The sequence below is a fragment of the Saccoglossus kowalevskii genome, chromosome 10 (assembly GCF_978046115.1).
Source record: "Saccoglossus kowalevskii chromosome 10, keSacKowa6.1, whole genome shotgun sequence".
In the NCBI taxonomy this organism is placed as follows: Eukaryota; Metazoa; Hemichordata; class Enteropneusta; family Harrimaniidae; genus Saccoglossus; species Saccoglossus kowalevskii.
The window spans coordinates 31,549,410-31,571,191 of record NC_140650.1 but is presented as its reverse complement, the minus strand read 5'-3'; the positions used below and the strand labels follow the sequence as shown (position 1 = coordinate 31,571,191).

At 37.4% G+C, this 21,782-nt stretch overlaps 1 protein-coding gene across 2 annotated transcripts in view; it reads right to left on the bottom strand.

The window, feature by feature from the left end:
- Positions 1 to 13,764: 13,764 nt before the first annotated feature.
- LOC100373849 (histone-lysine N-methyltransferase NSD2-like) overlaps positions 13,765 to 21,782 on the bottom strand; it is a 34,026-nt gene continuing 26,008 nt past the window's right edge. For both annotated transcript variants that reach the window (XM_006812931.3, XM_085504502.1), the window contains exons 13-16: positions 17,597 to 17,855; positions 16,898 to 17,004; positions 16,179 to 16,371; positions 13,765 to 15,212 (exon numbers count right to left, since the gene is read on the bottom strand). In XM_006812931.3, the coding sequence (XP_006812994.2) occupies positions 14,935 to 15,212; positions 16,179 to 16,371; positions 16,898 to 17,004; positions 17,597 to 17,855 (837 nt within the window). In that variant the 3' untranslated portion in view covers positions 13,765 to 14,934. The remainder of the gene's footprint in view (positions 15,213 to 16,178; positions 16,372 to 16,897; positions 17,005 to 17,596; positions 17,856 to 21,782) is intronic.

Sequence of the window (21,782 nt, the reverse complement as noted above, 5' to 3'; positions counted from 1 at the left end):
CACACACTAAAAATGGGTAGACACTTGTTTGTAAACAATGGCACACTATGGCCATCGGACGCATACGCAGGTGACAACTCCCCCCTTCCCCACTGTAAAGTTTATCTTGTCTAGATTGTGTTTATATCAGGACTTTAAGGATAAAATATTGTAGGTCTCATAAGATGTCCGCCAATATTTATGTACATGTGAATTGTGACGACAAAACCTACATTTTGACGACCCTCATTATTTCATAATTTATATTAATATTTAATCAAATTTAAGGTAGCGAGAAGGGTTTTGTGACGTTTTCGAATAAAACATTCTTTGTCTGTTGTCTTGTTCAGAACAGTAATTTAGCTTATATATTTCAAAAGACTAAGTATAGACGTACAAGTTCGCATAAACTGGACAGTCATTGTTTACATAATTATCACGTGACATCAAAAATGGCGAACCTTGTAAAAATGACTAAGTCCGCGATTGCGAGAGCACACTGCGGAATTTCCTGGTGAAATTTACGTCATGCATTGTCCGTAATCAAGTCCATTGAAATGTGTCCCCGGTAATCAAAAGACCTATTCCGATTTCTATGCGGGTTTGTATTTTTGTCCCAACTTATTTCATACTTGGCACCTTTAACAGACTATTATTCTGTGACAAAGCATTTTGTTTAAAAAAAAACAGACATATTTCGCACCATCATTATCTTTTGAACGATAACTGCGAGTTTGAACGTCGCATTTGAGTTCGTACTCCAGGAACGTTCGGGTTCATTGTTATGCAAACGAACAACGAGGGATAATCCTCAGACAAACATTACTGTCCCACTGTACACGCTGACAGTTTACAAACAAGCTAATCCTTCAAGTGTCTCCGATAAGAGATCTAATAAAACGGTTTTCATGGTGAAACAAAATGGCCGATGTTTGAAAAAAAAATTGCTGTGTTAACTAGAGCGCGACACTGAGTGGCAGATTTTCTTTGCATCGTCTTCAACGCCATTGCGTTAAAAAAATGGTATTAGTAAAATAGAATATTGACTTGGAAAATAAAACGATTTGCGCAAAGTTTCAGTACTCATTTCACACAACCTCCCGCCCGCTTCTGCTTTACAGTCACCTTTTTCTCTCGCTTTTGTGACCGCTTGTTAAATTCGACGGGACAATTTCCGCTTTATTTTCGACTGCGCAAACCCCGAAATATTACCGCCCGCCTGCTTGTTCGCGCGCATTTAAAATTTGGACTGACAGAACATTTTCCGAAGTTCACATTGCCTTATAATAGTCTTTCTGTTTTTTATAGATGTTGAACAGCTGACAAAAATGCAAATACTTTTTGTTTAACTATCTATAATTATATGTACGCAATCTGACCCTTTGACCTCGATTTGGCTTGGACAGAATATTTTATTTTAAACACAAGTCACTTCGCGATGAGCGTCTTTTGCGGTACAGTGATCCGCTAGGATTGCCCTTAAAATCAATTTTGTGTGTCTGTATGTGTGATTTCCAGTGTTTTCACGTATTAATTCTTCTGTGATTTTTTTGGATTTGCCTATTTCCCTCCAACTTGGCAGGCAGGTCACACCATCACCCTAGTTATTAGGTAAAATCAGAAAAAAAAATGGCCCAACGTTGCCATAGTAACAGCCAAAAACTGTTTTTTTTTTATAGCTTAGTGCCAAATGTATCTCCTCCTACAAATTTAGGATAAAAATCCTCAGACATAGCTCATTCTACTCAGCTTGAGTGTGGGCACAAAGTTGAATTTTTGATATCTTTTTTTATTGCTGAGAAATTTGACTCTTCTGTGATTTTTTGGTTGGGCCGATTTGGTTCAAACTTGACAAGTCACACCTTCACTCTAGTTAGGTTGTAAAATCTAAAAACAAATTCTTGCCAGCCGTTTTCATGGCAACAGCCAAAAAAATGATTTTGTTTGTATACCTTCTCACCCTACAATTCTACTCAGCTTGAGTGTGCACAAATTTACTGGTTGTTTATGTCTATTTTCATTACCGAGAAACTCAAACCAGCGGCTTTTAACTGTGTTTTTTTGGCTTGGCTGATTTTGTTCATACTTGACAGGCAGATCGTACCGTTACCAACTGAAAAAAAAATCTTGCTCACCGCTGCCATGGCAACAGCCAGAAACTGGAAACTTTCGCCCCAAATTTATTACCTCCTACTAGTCTTGTAATAGCAGTGTATATGATCATGTTTTTTATATTATTTTGGTTACGTTGCGTTGCACACTTGTAAGAGATCACCGGCGCCAACATTGTTACACTGTATCAACGTAATCCCAACGCAACTTTGAACTATGAATGAACTGTAAATGCTGCCTTCAATCTAGAAAATACTATCGCAAAACGGTTGGAAATAATAAATTTAACAGCAGAATACGTCCTAGAATTACAATAAAGTGACTTCTAAAGACTAAACGTTTTTTCGCGAACTTCGTATACGGGGCCCGGTTTTAGCTATAAACCGACGTTAGCTTCACGTTTATGTCCTACCGTGGCAACAGCCGAAAACATGATGTTGCTTGTTTTTGAGCGAAGCGGATCGCAAATCAGCCTACCGGCTTGTTTTATAAACTGGCTTGGCAATTCCCACCACCAATTAGACCATGTCACAGCATTTCGGCTACTTTTCCAACAAATCCAAAATCACTCGATAATTTTGTGTATTTTGTACTATGATTACATTTTAAGTTATGATAATTTTAATGCATACATGTACTGTCGTGGCCTGTAGTAAGGCAGAGATGAAACAAACCAAAGTTTGCAGGAACAATCGATAGAATTTACTTTATTCAAAACATGGCTTCACCAACCGACAGGTACAATGCGCATGTGTGAACTACAAGCGCGGGAAATATGCTAATAAGACCAATATACTCCATTCCTCTACCCTTAGCTAAAAATTACATTTTGTTTCACAAAACTAATTTTTATAACACCATACGGAAGTAAATGCTTAACGCTAAATTTTAACAAGACTATGTATAACAAGCACATACAAAACAAGTACATCAACATTTGTTTAAATGCAACTACTTTTAGTATCTGTCAATACAAAATCTTTAAATCTTTCTGGTATTTTTATCTCTCTTCTTGGTCTACTCACTGCAATACTATCTTTCTCAACGTTACCCCTTTCACTTCTGGGTGTAACATGTACAGAAACAGGATTAGATTTTTCTACAGTATTGTTTTCAATAACAGGTTTATGACTAGTAGAAATAGCTCTTGTACTAGTAATATCACTCAGTGAAACTTTAAGATCTTCCACTGATATTACAGGATTTGAACTATTAGTATTTGATAATTCAATTGAAGTTGACTCAAAATGTTTAGAACCAATATGATCAATATGGCGACGAACCCATCGACCATCAGACAATTTCACTGTGTAAGATACAGGACCCGACTTAGATTCTATTTCTCCCTTAACCCAAGGACTACCATAACTTCGAGTCCAAACTGTATCACCAATGGAAAATTGTCTCTCTTTAACATTTTGATCATGGAAAACTTTCATTTTCCTTTGAGATTCAACAATTTTTTTATTAAACTGTTGGTGTACAGAATCAAGACGAGACCTAAGCTTACGCTTCATTAAAAGTTCAGCGGGTGAAACTTGGGTTCTCGAATGTGGAATGATTCTATAGCGAAATAAAATCTCAGCTAATCTCTCAATAGTACCGTCTTTAACTCTATTAAGACCATCTTTAACAATTTCAACGGCTCTTTCAGCCAAACCATTGGATGAAGGATAGTATGGTGCTACTAAGATTTGTGTAATACCATTTACATTAAGAAAATGTGAAAATTTCAGGAATGCCTAAAGTAGCAAACACTTGCTTCAATTTCAAAATTGTGGCAGCTGAAGTGATGGAGGTCATTCTGTGAGCCTCGATCCACTTAGAATACGCATCAACTATTATTAAAAGATTATATTTTTCATACTCAGCATAATCAATATGAACACGAGTCCAAGGTTTATTAGGAACTTCCCAAGGATGTAATGGAGCTTTTGCTGGAGATTTCTGATTTTGTTGACAAACATCACAACATCTAACTTTATTTTCAATTTCCGCATCCATGGATGGCCACCAAACATAACTACGGGCTAAACCTTTCATACGGTTCATTCCAGGATGTGCTACAGTAAGCTCATTACGAATTCTGAAAAATGGCCTGTAGCTCTCATCTGGAGGTTTTTCTGGCCAACCACGTAATACAAATTCACGGACATGAGCTAACAAAGGATCACGACTTGTCCAAAACTTTACATCATCAGAAGTAAACTCTTCCAACATCAAACACATGTGTTCCTCATAATTACACTTTATGTTAGAAATGGGTACTCTACTTAACGAATCAGCATTACCATGGGATTTCCCAGGCTTGTACTCAATAGTATACTCGTATGCTTTTAATATTAAAGACCATCTAGTCATTCGGGCAGACAAGGTAGTTGGCATAGCTTTCAGTTCACTGAAAAGACCCAACAATGGTTTATGATCTGTGACAATAGTAAATTTCTTGCCCAACAAATATTTGTGAAATTTACGTACACCAAATAGAATAGCACATGCCTCTTTTTCAATATGAGCATAATTACGTTCAGCATTATTTAAAGTTCTGGATGCAAATGAAATTGGTTTCTCACTACCATCTTTGTATTTGTGAGACAGAACAACACCAAGACCAAACGGAGATGCATCACAACTCAGTACTAAATCTTCCTGAGGGTTAAAATGTACTAACAACTGATGTGACTGAAGAAGTTGTTTTGCTCCTTCAAAAGATTTGTCCTGACTTGGATCCCAGTGCCACTTTACATTTTTTTTAACAACAAATGTAATGGTCCTAACACTGTTGAAAGGTTAGGTAAAAACCTATGATAATAATTCAAAAGACCTAAAAAAGCTTTAAGCTGAGTCACAGATTTAGGTTTATCAATTTTTTGTATTGCGTCAATTTTTCCAGTCAAAGGATGAATACCTTCAGAATCTAGCATGCGACCTAAATACACAATTTTATCTTTCATGAACTCAGATTTAGTTTTCTTGAGTTTCAAACCAGCATTGTCTAAACGACATAACACTTTATCTAAGTTTGCAAGATGCTCAGAATCATTTTTCCCAGTTACAATTATATCATCAAAATACACAACACCAGGTATGTCACGCAGGACGCCCTCTATAGTTCTCTGAAAAATTGCTGGAGCTGAACTTGCACCAAAAGGTAAGCGGTTATACCTAAATAGACCCCTGTGTGTAGTTATTGTAAGAAGTGTTTTAGAATCTTCATCCAAAACTAATTGATTGTAAGCATGGGACAGATCAAGTTTTGTGAACTTTTGTCCACCAGCCAGTTGTGCCATCAAATCATCAAAAGGTGGAATAGGATATTGTTCAACAGGTGATGCTTTGTTGACAGTTAACTTGTAATCACCACAAAGCCTCACAGTACCATCAGTTTTGGGTACAGGTACAACTGGAGTAGCCCAATCAGAATGTGTGACTGGTTCAATAATGCCTTCACTAAGTAACCTGTCTAATTCAATGTCAATCTTTTGTTTTTGTACAAAGGCTACGGATCTGGGTTTACAGAATTTAGGTTGGACAGTTTTGTCAACATGAATTTTGGCTTCAAAACCACGCAACTTTCCCAGAGAATCATCAAACAAATTTTCATGCTTATCTAGAACTACTCGCAAATAATTACATGTGGTAGTATCACTATCATTAGAACTTAAGCTTGAAGTACACACCTTTGTTAAATTAATTGGCACTTGTTCAATCCAATTTCTGCCAACAAGGTTGGGACCCTTTCCCTCAACTACATCAAGGGGTAAATTCTTAACACTCTTATTGTCAAACTGAACAGTCACATATTTACGACCTATAATGTTCACACGTTCACCAGTGTAAGTTTTCAGACGAATAGGACTGTCCTGTAACTGTGAATCTTGTAACTTGTGAAACGATGACTGATTCAGCAAGGTAAATGGACATCCAGTATCCACTTCAAAATTAGTGTTCACTCCATCAATCCCTAAATTAACTGTATATCCACCAGACTTGGAATTGCTACACTTCCCAAGTAGTTCATCGGACTGACAGTGACCAAAAACATTGTCATATGGGTATGTTTGGGTATCACTGCTTTCCCCATCTGATTCAGTCATGTGATTGGCAGCCTTAACTCGCTTTAGCTTTTTACATGCGACTTTAATGTGTCCACCTTTTTTACAATAGTGACAAATTTCATTTCGAAATTTGCAAATACTTGGTAGGTGATTTCCTAGACAACGATAACATTGTTCTGCTACTTGCCCTTGATTAGTGCCCACAAACTGTGTTTTCCGACTTGGTGCTGGCTTGCCAGGCTTTCCCTTCCATTTTGACGTCTTGAACGCATTCACACTAACAGGCGGAGTAGAGTCTACAGAGTTCTCAGTTCATGTCTTTCAAATTTCGTGTTGTGGTTTCAACTGCAACAGCAATCTTCAGTGCATTTTCCAAAGACAAAGTTGTTTCCATCAGTAATTTACGTTGTGTAGTCTGATCATTAATACCACAAACTAAGCGATCACGTAACATAGTTTCAAGGGTCGTACCAAAATTGCAGTGTTCTGAAAGTCTACGTAATTCAGCCATGTATGATTGTACACTTTCACCGGGTTTACGGACACGCGAGTTAAACTTATAACGTTCAACAATTTCACTTGGTTTCGGCGTGTAGTGAGCTTTCACGAATACAACCGAACTCGGCCAGATTTCAACTCGGCCAGGAAAAAAATGCACAACTCGGCCAGTCGCCAACTCCCGTGACTATTTTGTTGTCGATTTCAACAACGCAAGTTTACATACACACACACACAAACGCTACTGGTTCTCCGACATGTTGTTGATTTCAACATTGGCTGAACATTGTCGATTTCAGTGACGCAAATTTTCTTTTCAAAGGAAAAACACAGACATTACATTGAATCACAGACATCACATCGGCGACCGTCTATTTTTTTTTACATTTTACTGTGATATGACAAAAGACACAGCGCTGGCTGTTTCGTCACTGAAATCGACATCCCTTTTTTTATTAACAAAGCACGATAGGCATCACTGAAATCGACACCCTTTGACGCCCGTACATTTTTTATATTTTGTTGTGATATGACTCTGACAGTCTGTAATACAGCGCTCGCTGTTGCATCATTGACACCCTTATGCACATATGCTGGCCGAGTACGGTCACTGGCCGTGATCGGTCATTGGCCGAGTAGAAATCTGGCCGAGTTCGGTGGTCACCAGCTTTCACAAGCTTTACTAAATCTGCATAGCTGCTTTTGGTTGGTCCGTTTGGCTGGCACAAATTTTTAATCAACGCGTACGTTTTGGGACCCACGGAAGACAATAACACGGCACGTTTTCGATCATTGTCATCAATAGAATTTGCGTGAAAGAACTGGTCCATCACTTCACAGTAGTCTTCCCAAGACTGTTCCTGTGGGTTAAATTGACTCACCGTTCCTATCAGTGAACTCGCCATTTCAAATACTAGTAATTAACGTACGGACGTGTAAAATAGACGTACAGCGCCAACAGTTCAGTTCTGGATGAGTTTTCTATCGACAAGTTTTACCACTTTACGGACTTGCAGAATGTCAAAAACAGTCGTGCCGGTTCTCCAAATACACAGTTTCATCCTCGTCGCCAAATATGTCGTGGCCTGTGGTAAGGCAGAGATGAAATAAACCAAAGTTTGCAGGAACAATCGATAGACTTTACTTTATTCAAAACATGGCTTCACCAACCGACAGGTACAATGCGCATGTGTGAACTACAAGCGCGGGAAATATGCTAATAAGACCAATATACTACATGTACACTCACAAAAATACCCCCAAAATAAGAGAAAATAGGAAATAGCCTTGACAAAAAGGCATTATTTTTCCTTGTCTTAATATTGCATTTTTTTTATATCTGTGTATTAACTTCATGTGGATATCCTGATGAAATTTAAAGTTCAATTCACAACTAACGGTTTTGCAATATAAGAGGCTGTGAACTTGTCCATGGAGGCTGCAAATTATTAAATATTGTATTCACTGACATTTATTTTGTATTTACATTTGTAATGAGTTTCCACAGTATCTTTTTCTTACTGGTGTGGCTACAGTGACTGTGAAGTGTTTTTTGTTTGTTTTGTCGATTGTTGTCAGTTGTTTGTTTTGTGTTCTTGAAATTTTGGATAGGTATGTTATTTTCATTTTGGCAGTATATCGTAAACAGTACTTGTATACTTTGTTATCCAGCATAAATATCAGATTTTTCGAAAGAATTAGATTGTAAATTTCGTTCATTAATATTGTAAGATGACGCTTTCTCTGGGGCCTTCAGAGTCCCATGTTGACTATGTCCCGGTCCCTTTACTCACTTGTTATCAGTGTCTGAGTGGTATATACAAAAAACGACCAAGTAAACGTCAAAATATTAAAAAAACAAAAACCTAAAAATCAGTTGCCCATGCCAAGAGAGCCGCAAAACCAAAACAATCTGTCGGCCGTCGCCGTCCACAGCAGCGATATAGTTTACACATCGAAAATGAGAATAGCTGCATGTGTAGACATATTGCATAGAAATGAACACTAAATACATCTATCCCGACCAGCAGTCGAATTATCAATCTTCATGAGTGACGTAACTGGCATTTCCACCTATTTGCTTCTATTCCCACTATCCTAAAACGCTCAAGTGAATGTTGTCAAATTCGCGAGTGTGCGTATTTTCGTACAGTGACGTAAACATTGCTACAATCAAAGACGCGCTGAACAGAAAGTCCATTCTGGGCTAGTACCATTGTCAAATTCTGGGGAGTAGAGGACTATTTATATGGGAGACGTTACAATTAGGAACTATTAAAATTGTTTGATTTGCATATCAAAATCCTTTATTGGAACAGAACATGTTCTATATTCACCAAAAAACAAAGTTGTTATGTTTCTAGACACACAACAGACTCGAAACAATAGAAACCGTTCGATCCGAGCGACCTGCGTTCTTGAAAATCGAGTCTTATCGCCCTTGCGTTTCCGAGCAAAAAAACGTCGAGGCCGAAAACGACCGATTTTCGCCCAATCTTCTATGATTTTTTCATAATTTAGCTAATTCAGTCCAGCGGTTAGATTGAGTATTTATTAGAGACGCCCGGAGAACCAAAATTTGGGACGTGAATCACTCCGGCGACTAAAAATCGGCGAAAATGGCCAAGGGGGTGAGGGACTGCATTTCAAAAACATATTTTATATATAGGGTATATAAATATTCTGACGTGAAATACAAAATGTGTTTCAACACAAGTACGACATGGTTGTATTGGTTTTCTTTCTTGATTGTTGAGTCTTCGCAATGTGTTTTGTATAATTATTGTTTTCCCCGAGGCGAAGACAGGCTGAAGGACCATGAAGCTTCATGCAAGGGCTGAGTGAAAGGAAATATTTTTAAGACTAAAATAAAACCTTATATTACATCTCTTTGTGTATTTGTTGATTTTACATATGTTTGAGAAGACAGTATGTTTGTAAATATATAGAAAAATCTCGTCTTTCGTTGATAATTTCAATTGTTTGGAATGTTTGTCGACCGTGTCCCAATAATTTTTGTGGAATGTCGATCCCCTTTGGTTTCTCCATACTGAGTTCAGGAAGGGCGTCGATCAACACAATCAGCCGAGACAGGTCAAACATTGACCGTAATTCATGGGGATCATGTCTGTAATTTGTGGGCTGAAACTCCAAATTATTAAACAAGTAATATTATAATAATATATATTTTATTTTACATCGCAAAACTACAACAGAGCTATATAGTAGTTTATAAATAAATAAACGCTGCTCGGACTGATAAGTATGATATATTGAAGATAATATTTGGTAATCGTAGTCCTAAATAACTATTAAAAATAGCTAAAAAATTAGCTATTTTTAATAGTTATTTAGGACTACGATTACCAAATATTATCTTCAATATATCATACAACAGAGCTAGAGTTGTTCGCGGTGAAACAGCCGCCTTGAAGACGATGCAACTTCAACTATCCATTTCTTACCTTGAAATAAAAAAATTCGAAGAGCATCGGAGAAAATATTAATAATCATTCTTATCAATCGCTTGCTTTATTTTATTCGAATCCATGAAATTCACGAGTTTTTTTACATTTATTGGCAACTTCCGCGCTAAAAAAGATGTGGGTGTGGTTCTTTTGCGAGGTCCTGTTGATAATAGGGACAAATATGGTTCTGTGACCCAGGTCGTGCTCCGATCATGTGACTTTCAGCCAATCAATAATTGTTGTAACAAAGCATATTTGACGCTAATTGAAGGGTCGTCGTACCATACCATGTTTTTTTTTGTGGTGTGACAGGCTTCAAAATTATTCGCTGATAAAAACATCGGTTAATTTTGATAAACGGATGGAATTTGACCTCAGTTCAAAAAGAAAATACTAGGCTGAGATACATTAGAGTCCACGGCCAATCAGTCTTCTCTGCAAGTTGGTAAATAAAGTAAACCAGAGTAGGGTCGATAATTTTCAGCCCTGAAGGACTTCCGTGTGAATCCTGAGTTTCAAATTGTTCATCGACTGGCCACCAAATAATTATGGCTATAACTGAATTTGACACGTTTTTTAAGCGCAATAAATTATTCATACATGTTCGATTTTGTCAGGGCATGTGGCCGTTTTAGGTTAAAATATTTTTGTGGGAACACTTTTAAGGTACGTATACGGTATAAACCGAACTCATTCGTGACTTAATTTTGAAAATTTAATGTCAAATTTTACCAGACCGACCGCCTGTGGACCGACGTGGATTTGGTATCGTTATTTTTGGAATTAATCATTAACATTTTCTCGTTTCTCTGCTCTGTTAAAAGGAGATACCTATGCTTTTTTCACGTAACTGTCTCATTAAAATAAAATAAAATATTACAAGGGGTCCCAGTTCAGTTGCTTTCACGATATAAGTGGCATACAACTATTAGATTTGAAGTGTCGTTCAGGATTTAATAATAGTTAATACTAGTTGTGTATGTTCACACTTTACTATCAAAACCACCATTTCGACCACTCATGTGCCAGTGATCAGTGTTTGGGCGAGCGGTCGGTGTTTTCAATGAGCGAGCAAGCGAAAAAAACGCGATTAAAATGCGGTCGGTTTCCGGTCGGAAAAGACCGCGTGATCGGAAATTAAGCGATAAGCGTAAAAGTGGAAGGTTGGGCGAAATGAGTACTGTAAGACCACGTTTCTCCGACGAAGTCTCGACTGACAATAATGCTGACAATGGACGTTAGATAAACATGCATTGTTTGCGACAGGAAGCTTATTACCCGTTATATCAGAATCGTCAACAACAGAGTATACAGATAAGATGTTATCATTTAAACCCTTCCAAAGATAAACATGTAAATATCCACGCAACGGCAGTTGTAGTCTTTTTTGCTAGCGTTTTAAAACACTAATTTGAGCAACGTTATTTCGCAATTTCGATCTTTTGTAAACCTGGGATGATGTATCAAGGTCTAAAGTAACAGTTTTATAATTTTTTGAAAAATCAAGAAAAAAGTGAAAATTTCCCTTCTCGCTACCTTAAGTCAAGTTTGCAAACCTAAGCTTTGCAAACATTTCTACCTTGTATTGCATTGTAATTGAGTTTAATTAAACCCCAATTAAAATATATATAGGAACGCTTTTTAATCAAGTTCATATCTGATAGTCAAACAAGCACTGGTCCATACTGAGAGATATTGCTCTGGTACAGAGTTAATTAAAACAAAATGACGTGCATAAAGGTCCATAATATCCAATGTACGTACAAAGTATGAACAAAATTTATCTGTTAACAGCCAAGATCCAGTTCCGGATGCCAGAAATTCGTAATTTTTATGATTTTTCCCGTAGAAATATGGCAACCATTCAGCCATCTTGAATCAAAATGATGTGCACATGTGAAGTTTGAATGTAATCAGTCCAGGCAGGTCAAAAATATCAGTACAAGTCAAAAATATCACTTTTCAAAAATAGAGAATTTGAGATTTTGACATGAAATGAACAAATCTGAGAAAGAACCATCCAAGGTACTTGCATATCAAATTTGAAAACATTTTGACTTGTGGTTTCGAAGAAGAAGTTGACGACGACGACGGACAATCAGTAATATGAACAGCTACGCTGTGTCGACAGCAGAGCTAAAAAAGTCAACTCTTCACCCATTACTTTGAGATTGAAAAATTTGTTGTCTTACTACACATGATGGCAAGCTTGATAAGTTAGCCAGTGTGCATATGCTCTTGTATTTCTAAGTGGGGGTATTTCAATGCAGGGTGCCAACAATTAGTTTGACAAAATTACAAGGTAGTACTTCACAAATGATTGAAAACCTGGAAAAAATCAAAGAAAGCTTAGAAAGAACTCCCATGTGCTGAGAGTATTGGAGACACATTAAAAATAATTAGATATTACTTGTACTTGATTGAGATAGTTGTGGAAAAGCTGGAAACCAATAATGCAAATCAGAAAATTAATATGAACAGATTTGAATGTAAAACTAATGAGGTCTGCACAATGTAACAGACCATATATGTACCAAGTTTTATTGAAATGTAATTGGAAATTATGAATTATTATGCTAATTAGGGAATAAATATGAACAGATTTTAACCCCAAACTAATCAGGTTTGTACATTGTCCTAGAGCATCTTTGTACTAAGTTTCATTGAAATGGAATAATTAGTACTTTAGATATCAGTGTGATAGCTTAAAAGTGGTTAATTATGCAAATTAGTAATATGTACAGATTTTAACCCACAATTATCCAGGTCTGTCTTGTCCTACAGCATCCATGTACAAAGTTTCATTGAAATGTGATGATTAATACTTGAGAAATCAGTGTGAAAGCTGAAAATATTAATTATGCAAATCAGGTAATTAATATGCACAATTATTTACCCTAAAACTAATCAAGTCTCTGGATAGTCCTAAAGGATCTATGTACAAAGTTTCATTGAAATGTAATACTTGGAACATCGAAAGCTGAAAATTAATTATGCAAATTAGGTAATTAATATGCACTGATATTACACCAAAAAACTACAAGGTCTGTGCAGTGTCCTATGACATCTATGTACCAAGTTTCATTGAAATGTGATGATTAGTACCAGAGATATCTGTGGAAAAAACGAAAATTGACTAATTGTTATGCAAATTAGGTAACTTTTACCAAAAACTAATCAAAACCTAGCATTAGTTTAGAGCATCTTTGTACAAAGTTTCATCAAAATCCAATGAGTGGTTGTTTAGATATCAGCGGAACAGTCATGGAACAGCTAAAAATCAGCTAATTATCATGCAAATTAGGTAATTAATATGCAAGGAATCTACTAAAACCTAATCAAATCTGCATATTGGCTCAGAGCATCTGTGCACCAAGTTTCTTTAAAAACTGATGTACGGTTCTTGAGATATCAGTAGAACAGACGGGGGCACACACACAGACACACTAACTGCAAAGACTCCCATTTGGTGCTTCGCACATGGGAGTAAAAAAATATTGGGGTTTATTTTTTAAATAAATTACGCCATTATTTATTAGTGTACACATTTAAAATCAGACTATGCTCAAAGATTTTGCCTGGACACTGTAATAGACATAGGACTGTTCAGTTGTACAAACATGTGTGTATGTAGATTAAAGCAACAGAAATATTACCAAGACAGACTTGTTTATTGATGGTCTTCTGATAAAAAATACAGGATAAAAAAATTGACACTTTACATCTACTCTTAAGAGGATTACTTCAATAAATGCATAAAACAATTTATTGTTAAATTATTATTAATGCAACTGTTACAACTTCATTCTTTTTTAAAAAATTCCCAAGATTGAGTTCTGTACATGTGACAAAAACTGAGGCAAAAAAAGAAAACCTGACTTAGGTAAAACATTTCATTTCCAGCAACTTTTCAATTGTCTACAGCACTACAACAGTAATATGCATAAAGGATGAGTCAAGTTGCATTCAGCAGAGAAACCCAGCATCTGTTTTACTAGTGTATAAAAATTAGAGATTCCTTTTTTTAAACCGCTCCCTACTGTGGACCAGAAATACAGTGAAAGTTATAGAAAATACTCGATACCCAATTTGCATGGAAAATTTTAGACAATTTTAAAAGGGAGGTGAAAATTATAAAATACATTGCTTTAAAGCTCACTTACAGTTATGGCTACATCTTTTGATCATGCCAAATAATAGTCAACAAGGTTGCCTTTTTTTTTTTGTTAACAAAAATATGCAGGAACTGCCACAAGGCCATGTGCAATAAGTAGTACATTTCTTGTCACACACTCATGCTATACAGTAATTATATATCTACCCAATTGCATAAAGTGTTCTAAAAATATTGGAACCTTCTTTACAGTATTATTGAAAAACATCTGATAGAATTGTCAAATTTAGTTTTGTTTTAACAACGGGCATTTTAATATTCGTACATGGCAGTTAATATTCAATAAAGAAATGTACAGTACACAAATAAAATTAAAAATAAAAAACAATCTAATGAAAATATCTTCAACCAGCACTGCCACACCACTCAGAGGAAGGCCAGATAGCCGAATAATACAGTCTAAATTGAAATTTTGGAGACCCCCCCCCCCCTAAATGCCAAACATTGTCAGTTCTTGAAATGTTTAAAAAGATGAACAAGCAGCCGGTGTGCACATATCAACAAATGTAGGTCGACCTTGCTATAATAAATGTTCAGTCATCAAGAAACAGACCAAGCACCAAAGATGTATTCCTTGCAATCATGTCTCATTTTAACATGTACATTTGAGCAGAGTTGCAGAATGCCCATGTCTTCCAGTTAGAAGTCATTCATTGTTAAGTTCACTCTCCACATGTTCAGATGGATTTGGGGATGGCTTTGCACTTTCTTCTGATGAAATATCTCCTTTGCTGTTGAGATCACTGGATGAGTCCTTTTCAGAAGAGATGTTGTCAAGATCATGTTCCTCACAGTACAGTTTTCCTTTGTGTTTTGTTAAAATGTTTGAATGAGTTTCACAATAAGAGTTAGGACAATCTATGCACAACTTGGTTGACTGTTTACCACAGGTATCACAGTGATGCCAGGGGCATTCCCATTTTCCTGTTGGTCAAATACAACAAATAAAGAGTCAGGACAAGCAACAAGGCAAGATGGCTAAAATAACAAATCAGGATAATACTGCAAAGTATTTTGCATGTAAAATGATGTCCAATATAAAGCAGGAGATCAATACAATGATGGAATTTTTTCCCCCCCACATAATTCTAGTATTACAACTTGTATTAGACAAAAAACCATGTGGCTAACTATTGTTATGACTCAGTGCTAGCACAGAATACTGTACACTTTTGATTTTGAAAGACAAATTTTGTAGCATTGAACATTTCACTGGGGTCCAAAAGACTTGTAGTCAACGACTATCATGGAATTGTGTCCACATGCTATTAAGTCATCAATCACAAAAATTCTGAGCAACTAAAATTCTGATTGAAAGACAAGCGACCTGACTAACGAAATAGCTCTGCTGTCCAACAAGAGCATTGTGGTAGCAAAGTTGAGCAATTAACACCCATAAGACTTCTTGAAAATTGCCAGCTCAATTTGATACTAAGTATCACTTTGAAAGTAATTGAACTAGCAGTTAAGAAGTTGAAAATAGTTTTTTTGTGTTTTGTTTTTTAAAACCAAAAATGACAAAAATAGTAGCCAAGAATAGAAATTTGAAGATGTCACGAAATGAACAAATCTGATAGAGGTCCACCCAAGGTACAAAAAAAATGTACCTACACATACCAAGTACAAAGCAATTTAGCTGGTAGTTTTCAAGAAATAGTCGAAAATGCAATAAATGGCGACGACTGACAATCACCTATATGAACAGCTCCGCTCAGTCATCTACAATGACAGCTGAGCTAAAAATAGAATTACAATATGACTAAGGTATTGAGTTTCTTTCACTCAACAGCTATAGTGATGTCTTAACACATTTAAAATCCAATTTCATAAAACACATAGTTGAGGCTATGTGATGGCATACTTTATCAGTGAAAGAACAATTAGACATACCATAAGGCCTTTTCGAGAGACCAAGACATTTCACATGATACGCTTTGGGACAAGTTTTCTTGTCACACATGACCAATTCACCACCTTCCCCACATCGAAAACAATCATCTTCATGCTCATGTTTCTCTAGATTATTTTTCTTTTTCCTTTTTCGCTTCTTTTTCTTTTGTTTCTTCTCCTCTTGAGGTAAAGACTGTAAAAACAAGACATTATTAAAAACAGTCTCTCTTGATTTTATGGGGAATAAAAAGCAAGATGGCTGCACGTCTGCTGTCTTTTATCTGATCACAAAAGGAATTTTTATGGACATGTACTGCTCCATGCTAATATGTGCAATCAAATCGGATATGCACATCACTGGTCATATGAATATACTTGTTTCTGAATATATTTCTAATGTATAGTCAGTAATTGGGTGTATGATAAACTAATCTTGTATAAACATAATTCAGTACAATTCACGAACATGTATCCTAACATGTATAATGTATGCACTAAATTTGAACAAAAATTGACAAAGCATGTCCAAGATCCAACATATTCAAAAAACAAAATGGCTGCCAATCAGCCATCAGGGATCAATCTCTAATCCACAGCAGGTGCACATGTCCTGTAGTAGGCACATACAAGGAATGAACAGATTCGGTACAGAGGTTCCGAAATATGACTCAGGACAGATAGACACTGAATTATAAGTCTCTGGATTACAACAAGCTTACCCGAGGCCGAACACCAATATATCCACTGCAATTCTTGGCACCACATTCACACTTCTTTTTCTCATTACCCAAGCAATCTAAATTGTAATTGAAGGTCAACTCAGAACCTAAAGTAGATAAAACAATAATCAGTATTGCACATAAAAATGTACACACACTAGAAATTCCATTAAAAGGAAACTAATGAATTCAATACTGAAACATTCATCACATCACTTCACTCAATTTAAAATCACTACGTACAATCACTGCACTATGCTCGATATGGGTCCAAATGAAATTTGAATATGCGCACTTTAAAATTGATGAAATTCATGTGAATAATTTATCATAATGGTGTCCCACATTTCTTTTTAAATGATTATGTAGTATTCCTAAATAAACTCTTCCAGGATTTTAAATTCAATGAAGAAAAAGATAAATCTGCAACACAACACAACACAGACAATAGTGATAAACTTGCACAAGACTGCAAGACATGTGCTAATGGATAAAATTCCCCATTGGCTACAAGTCTTGTTTTTTAAAAGTTATGCATTTGTTGAAAGAATAAAGGTTGACTACGGCTTATAAAGAACTAGTAAACTCATGAGTTATCTAATATAATTGAAATTGTAATCCAAATATTCATTGGCTCCCAGGTAAAGCTTACCCGTAACCCCCCCCCCTATTTTACATAAACTATGGCATTTGACTTACCAGCAGTAATATCCCTCTTGGCAAACAAGCCAACTCGGGTATCTGGAAGAATTGTCCATTTCATGGTTTCACAGTTTGGATCACAAGAATGATTCATGAACCTCGCTAAATTTCCTTTTGGTCCAGCGTCGATTACATGATCCTTGTCGATTGTTAACATGTAAAAATTATCTATATCCAATTGCTGACACTTTTTGATTCGTTCACGACAAGTTTCTTCATCAACTAATTCACCAACATATTCATGAACAAAATCACCCTGCAAAAACAGAATTTAGATTTAAAAATTTGTATCATAGACTTCCAAGCCAAACTCAATTGCATTTTAGTGTCACTAGCAATTTCATACATTCTCACCCTTTACAGCCGTTCTGAGAATTATTTGGACAGTCAGTTAGCAAAATGACTTGCACCTTTGCAAAACACTTTGGTCTTTGCCCAATCTAGACTTGTCGGCGCCACTTGAGTGACGGGCGCGTGGTTTGGGATTACTATTTCATAGGGGTTGTCAGCTTGGTGAATTGTAAGTATTATCTAGCGTGCGTTTACAACAACCATTCTTTATTTTTTATATTGTAATTATTTTCAGTAATTTTGAAAATCACAAGCTAGGTGTTGTTTAAATTTGTCGAAAAATGTTAACCCCTTGCTCATTTTAGTACGTTGTACCAGTTACAATAATGGACGAGACATAATAATGGTCGTCATACCTCGTCATTTTCAAACTGCAGTTGAAAGTGATTCGCTCAAGGAAGGCACTTTTGATTTGACAAAGTCCATCAAACCATTATATTCAAGTTTTCCGTACTCTCCCACCTCGGTTTAAAAATCTGAATTTGATACATAATGCACCAGTAATGTAAAAACAACTTTTAGTTTGGCCCAAAACTGTCGCGAAACTGCAGCGCGTCTCGCTAGGAAACTATACTTTGAGCCTTCCCACCAACGACGAATTCATTAATACCTGGGGTTACTCAACACTTGTGAGTTGTTTTGTAAATTGTGCTATATCAGGTGGACTCAGATGGTTATAACAATTTAAAGTGCCTGTGCAATGCCCACCCTCACGTTTCCCATTTTAGATCTGTATCCCAATGAAATGGGCAGTTATTGATTTAATTTGCTGAAAATGATTACTCGTATCCAAGTAAATTTGGGATATTTCTCATGTTGTAGCCACGCCCACCTATCCTGAAACGGTCGACTGTTTCTGGATTTCAGACTCTCGCCGAAATTGCACCGCCAAATTGTGAGAGGAAGTCATAGCCCTGTACCATAATAACACTGGTCATTCAGTATACTTTTAAACGATATACATTTTTCAGTCAGCGTTTTTTTTTCTATTTTCTTTTTTGAGAGAGAGAGTTTTTAGATGTTGTGTTATGGGCAGTTGCAGTGAAACTTTTAAAACTAGCGCCGAAGGCGCATATTAGTTTTTATGTTTATATAAGAGATTGCATACTTACCTTTGGTTAATGAAATTTTAATTTCATAAACAAATGGGATAATTGCCAATTATCATATAATACTGGTTAAATAAAATCGAAATAACAGTGGATAGCTCCCGTAGGGGGCGTCCTTCCCCTGTCATCTGATTTGCATACTTCCAGATCTTTTTGACCACGATATTGATTCGTAGCTATTTATCTGGGGTGGTTTTGGGTGGGAAGGTAAGTATGCAATCTCTTATATCAACATAAAAACTAATATGCGCCTTCGGCGCTAGTTTTAAAAGTTTATTACAGAGTATTGCATACTAACCCCTTTGGTTAATGAAATTTTAATTTCATAAACAAATGGGACAGATTACCAGAGAATATCTCTTGGCAGATAAATACTACCCCACCTGATTATGGAATTGAAAAAATTCCATCCCCCCAACTGTATAACTCCCGCTAACTGAATAATTCTTGCAGTTGCGGAAAGTTACATGCCCTATTGTTTCGTTACAACTTGGCCTGTCACTAGGTAGCCTAACGAGTGTAGGCCCTGTGACTCGGCCGCTAGGTCTTTCAGGTAATAAGAGAGAAAAGTGTTGCTAGTTTTCCAGGACCCGGCTGCTAGCACCTGGGCTAAAGAAGCTCCGCTAGCAAATGCCAGTGTATTACCTATGCCTCTTAAGTCATGCATCTTGGCAGTGACTTTGCCTGCCTCTGTGCTCAAATACTTATCACTATAAGCGTGGTAAACTGTCTCTTTTACCCATCTCGCTAACGTGAATTTCGACGCCGCTGAGCTTTGTTTACCTTTTTGGTAACAAACGAACATCGACCTTTGACCCCTTCTGACCCCGGAAGTACGTTTCTTATAATAAGCTAGCGCACGTACCGGACAAAGAATTCTGTCTTGTTTTTCATTGGAAATATTGCTCAGTGCCGGGATAACGATCGGAGTCGCCGTCTCGTGCAGTTTCTGATTTTTTCCTCTGAATTTTACTGATGTCATTAAAATTGCTTTATCGGGATAAAACACCGTAAAATTGTCTTCAAATGACAGAGCGTGTATTTCGCTAACTCGCCTCCCTGAAGCGAGTGCTAGTAGAAAAACAGTCTTTTTCGTCCAGTCCTTTAGTGACGCCAATTCCTTCGGTTCGTATGGGAATTGTCGTAGCGCTTCAAGGACTACTGACAAGCTCCATGCAGGCGCTTTGTACCTCTCAATGGGGCCCGCCAGTGTAATAAAGCCCTTGAACAGATCGGAGATTGTCGGGTCATCCGAAATGTTTTTGTCTAGGCTTAGTTTGAGTACAGAGTTGATCGCCGATTTATAGTTTTCTACTGTCCCCGGTTTCAACTTTTTTTCGTTGATCAAATAAGAAAAAAACTCCGCTACTTGGGGCAAAGAGGGATAGAGTGGATGTATATCCCCTGCAAGACACCAATTACGAAATTTTTCCCAGTGGTATTGATACAATCCATTTGAGGAATCCCTAAGCCCGGCCGTCGTTGTTTGCGACACTTGGCTTGAAAACCCTTGCGCAATTCTAAATTGCTGGATAGTTTCCACACGTGAAGTTGGTACAGCTCCGGGTTGGTTGGTGTATAACCGCCGGGTTGTGTCAACGTGATTTCTTGTGGCAGGCTTCTCGGATGGTCCGTTAGCAGAGACAGCAGTAACGGAAACCAAGTCTGAGACGGCCAGTTCGGTGCCACTAGAATCATGTGCGAGTTCTCCGATTGTTCCAGTTTTTGTAACGTTCGGTGGATCAATGGAAATGGTGGGAATGCGTAACTGAACATTCCGCCCCACTCCATCTGAAGTGCGTACCACGTCAGTGACTGTTTGTCCGGATAACGCGTCACAAAAACGGGACGTTTTTTGTTTTCCGGTGTTGCAAACAGATCTACCTGGGGTTCCCCCCACATGTTGAACACTAGGTTTACTGCCGTCTGTGACAGCTCCCATTCTGTGTCGTCGTAAGGTTTCCCCCGGGATAGCGAGTCCGCTACACCGTTTTGGACTCCCGGTATATGTTTGCACATCAGCTCGACTTTGTTTTGTGCACACCACTTTAGCATTGCTACAGCATGGTCGTTTAACGACTGTGATTTCGTTCCCCCTTCCTTGTTGAGGTGAGCTACTACAGTCTGATTGTCGGATCTTATTAACACGGCCCGGTTTTTTACCGCTTTTTTGAAGGACTGCAGGGAAAACTGCACCGCTAGCATTTCCAGTCGGTTTATGTGAAATTTCCTTTGTTTTTCGTTCCACTGACCGTGTGCAATCCCGTCCATGCAGTGCCCTCCCCAGCCCGTCATGGATGCGTCCGTCACTAACGTTACTGTCGGTTTCGCCTTGTCCATGGGAATCCCCGCCGTGAGGTTCTTTAGGTTGCCCCACCACGGAAGTGATTCCAGAAAGGCCGGTGTGAACAGTACCGGTTTTTCGTATTTTATCCCGTCCTTTGATAGTCGCATTTTTAACTGTGCGTCTAACACTAGGCGTTGGATCGGTCTGGACTGTAGCGCCGCTCTCGGTACTAAGCACCTCATCGAAGTTAACATCCCCACTAGTCGCATTACCTGGCGTAGTGTGGCTTGTTTTTGTTTTAGAAATGATTGTATCATTTTTTGTACATTGTCGATTCTGTGCTGGGCTGGTCGGATCATGCCTTTCTCCGCATCCAGTTCCATGCCCAGAAAGACTATTTTCTGCGTCGGTATTAATTCTGATTTTTCCATATTTA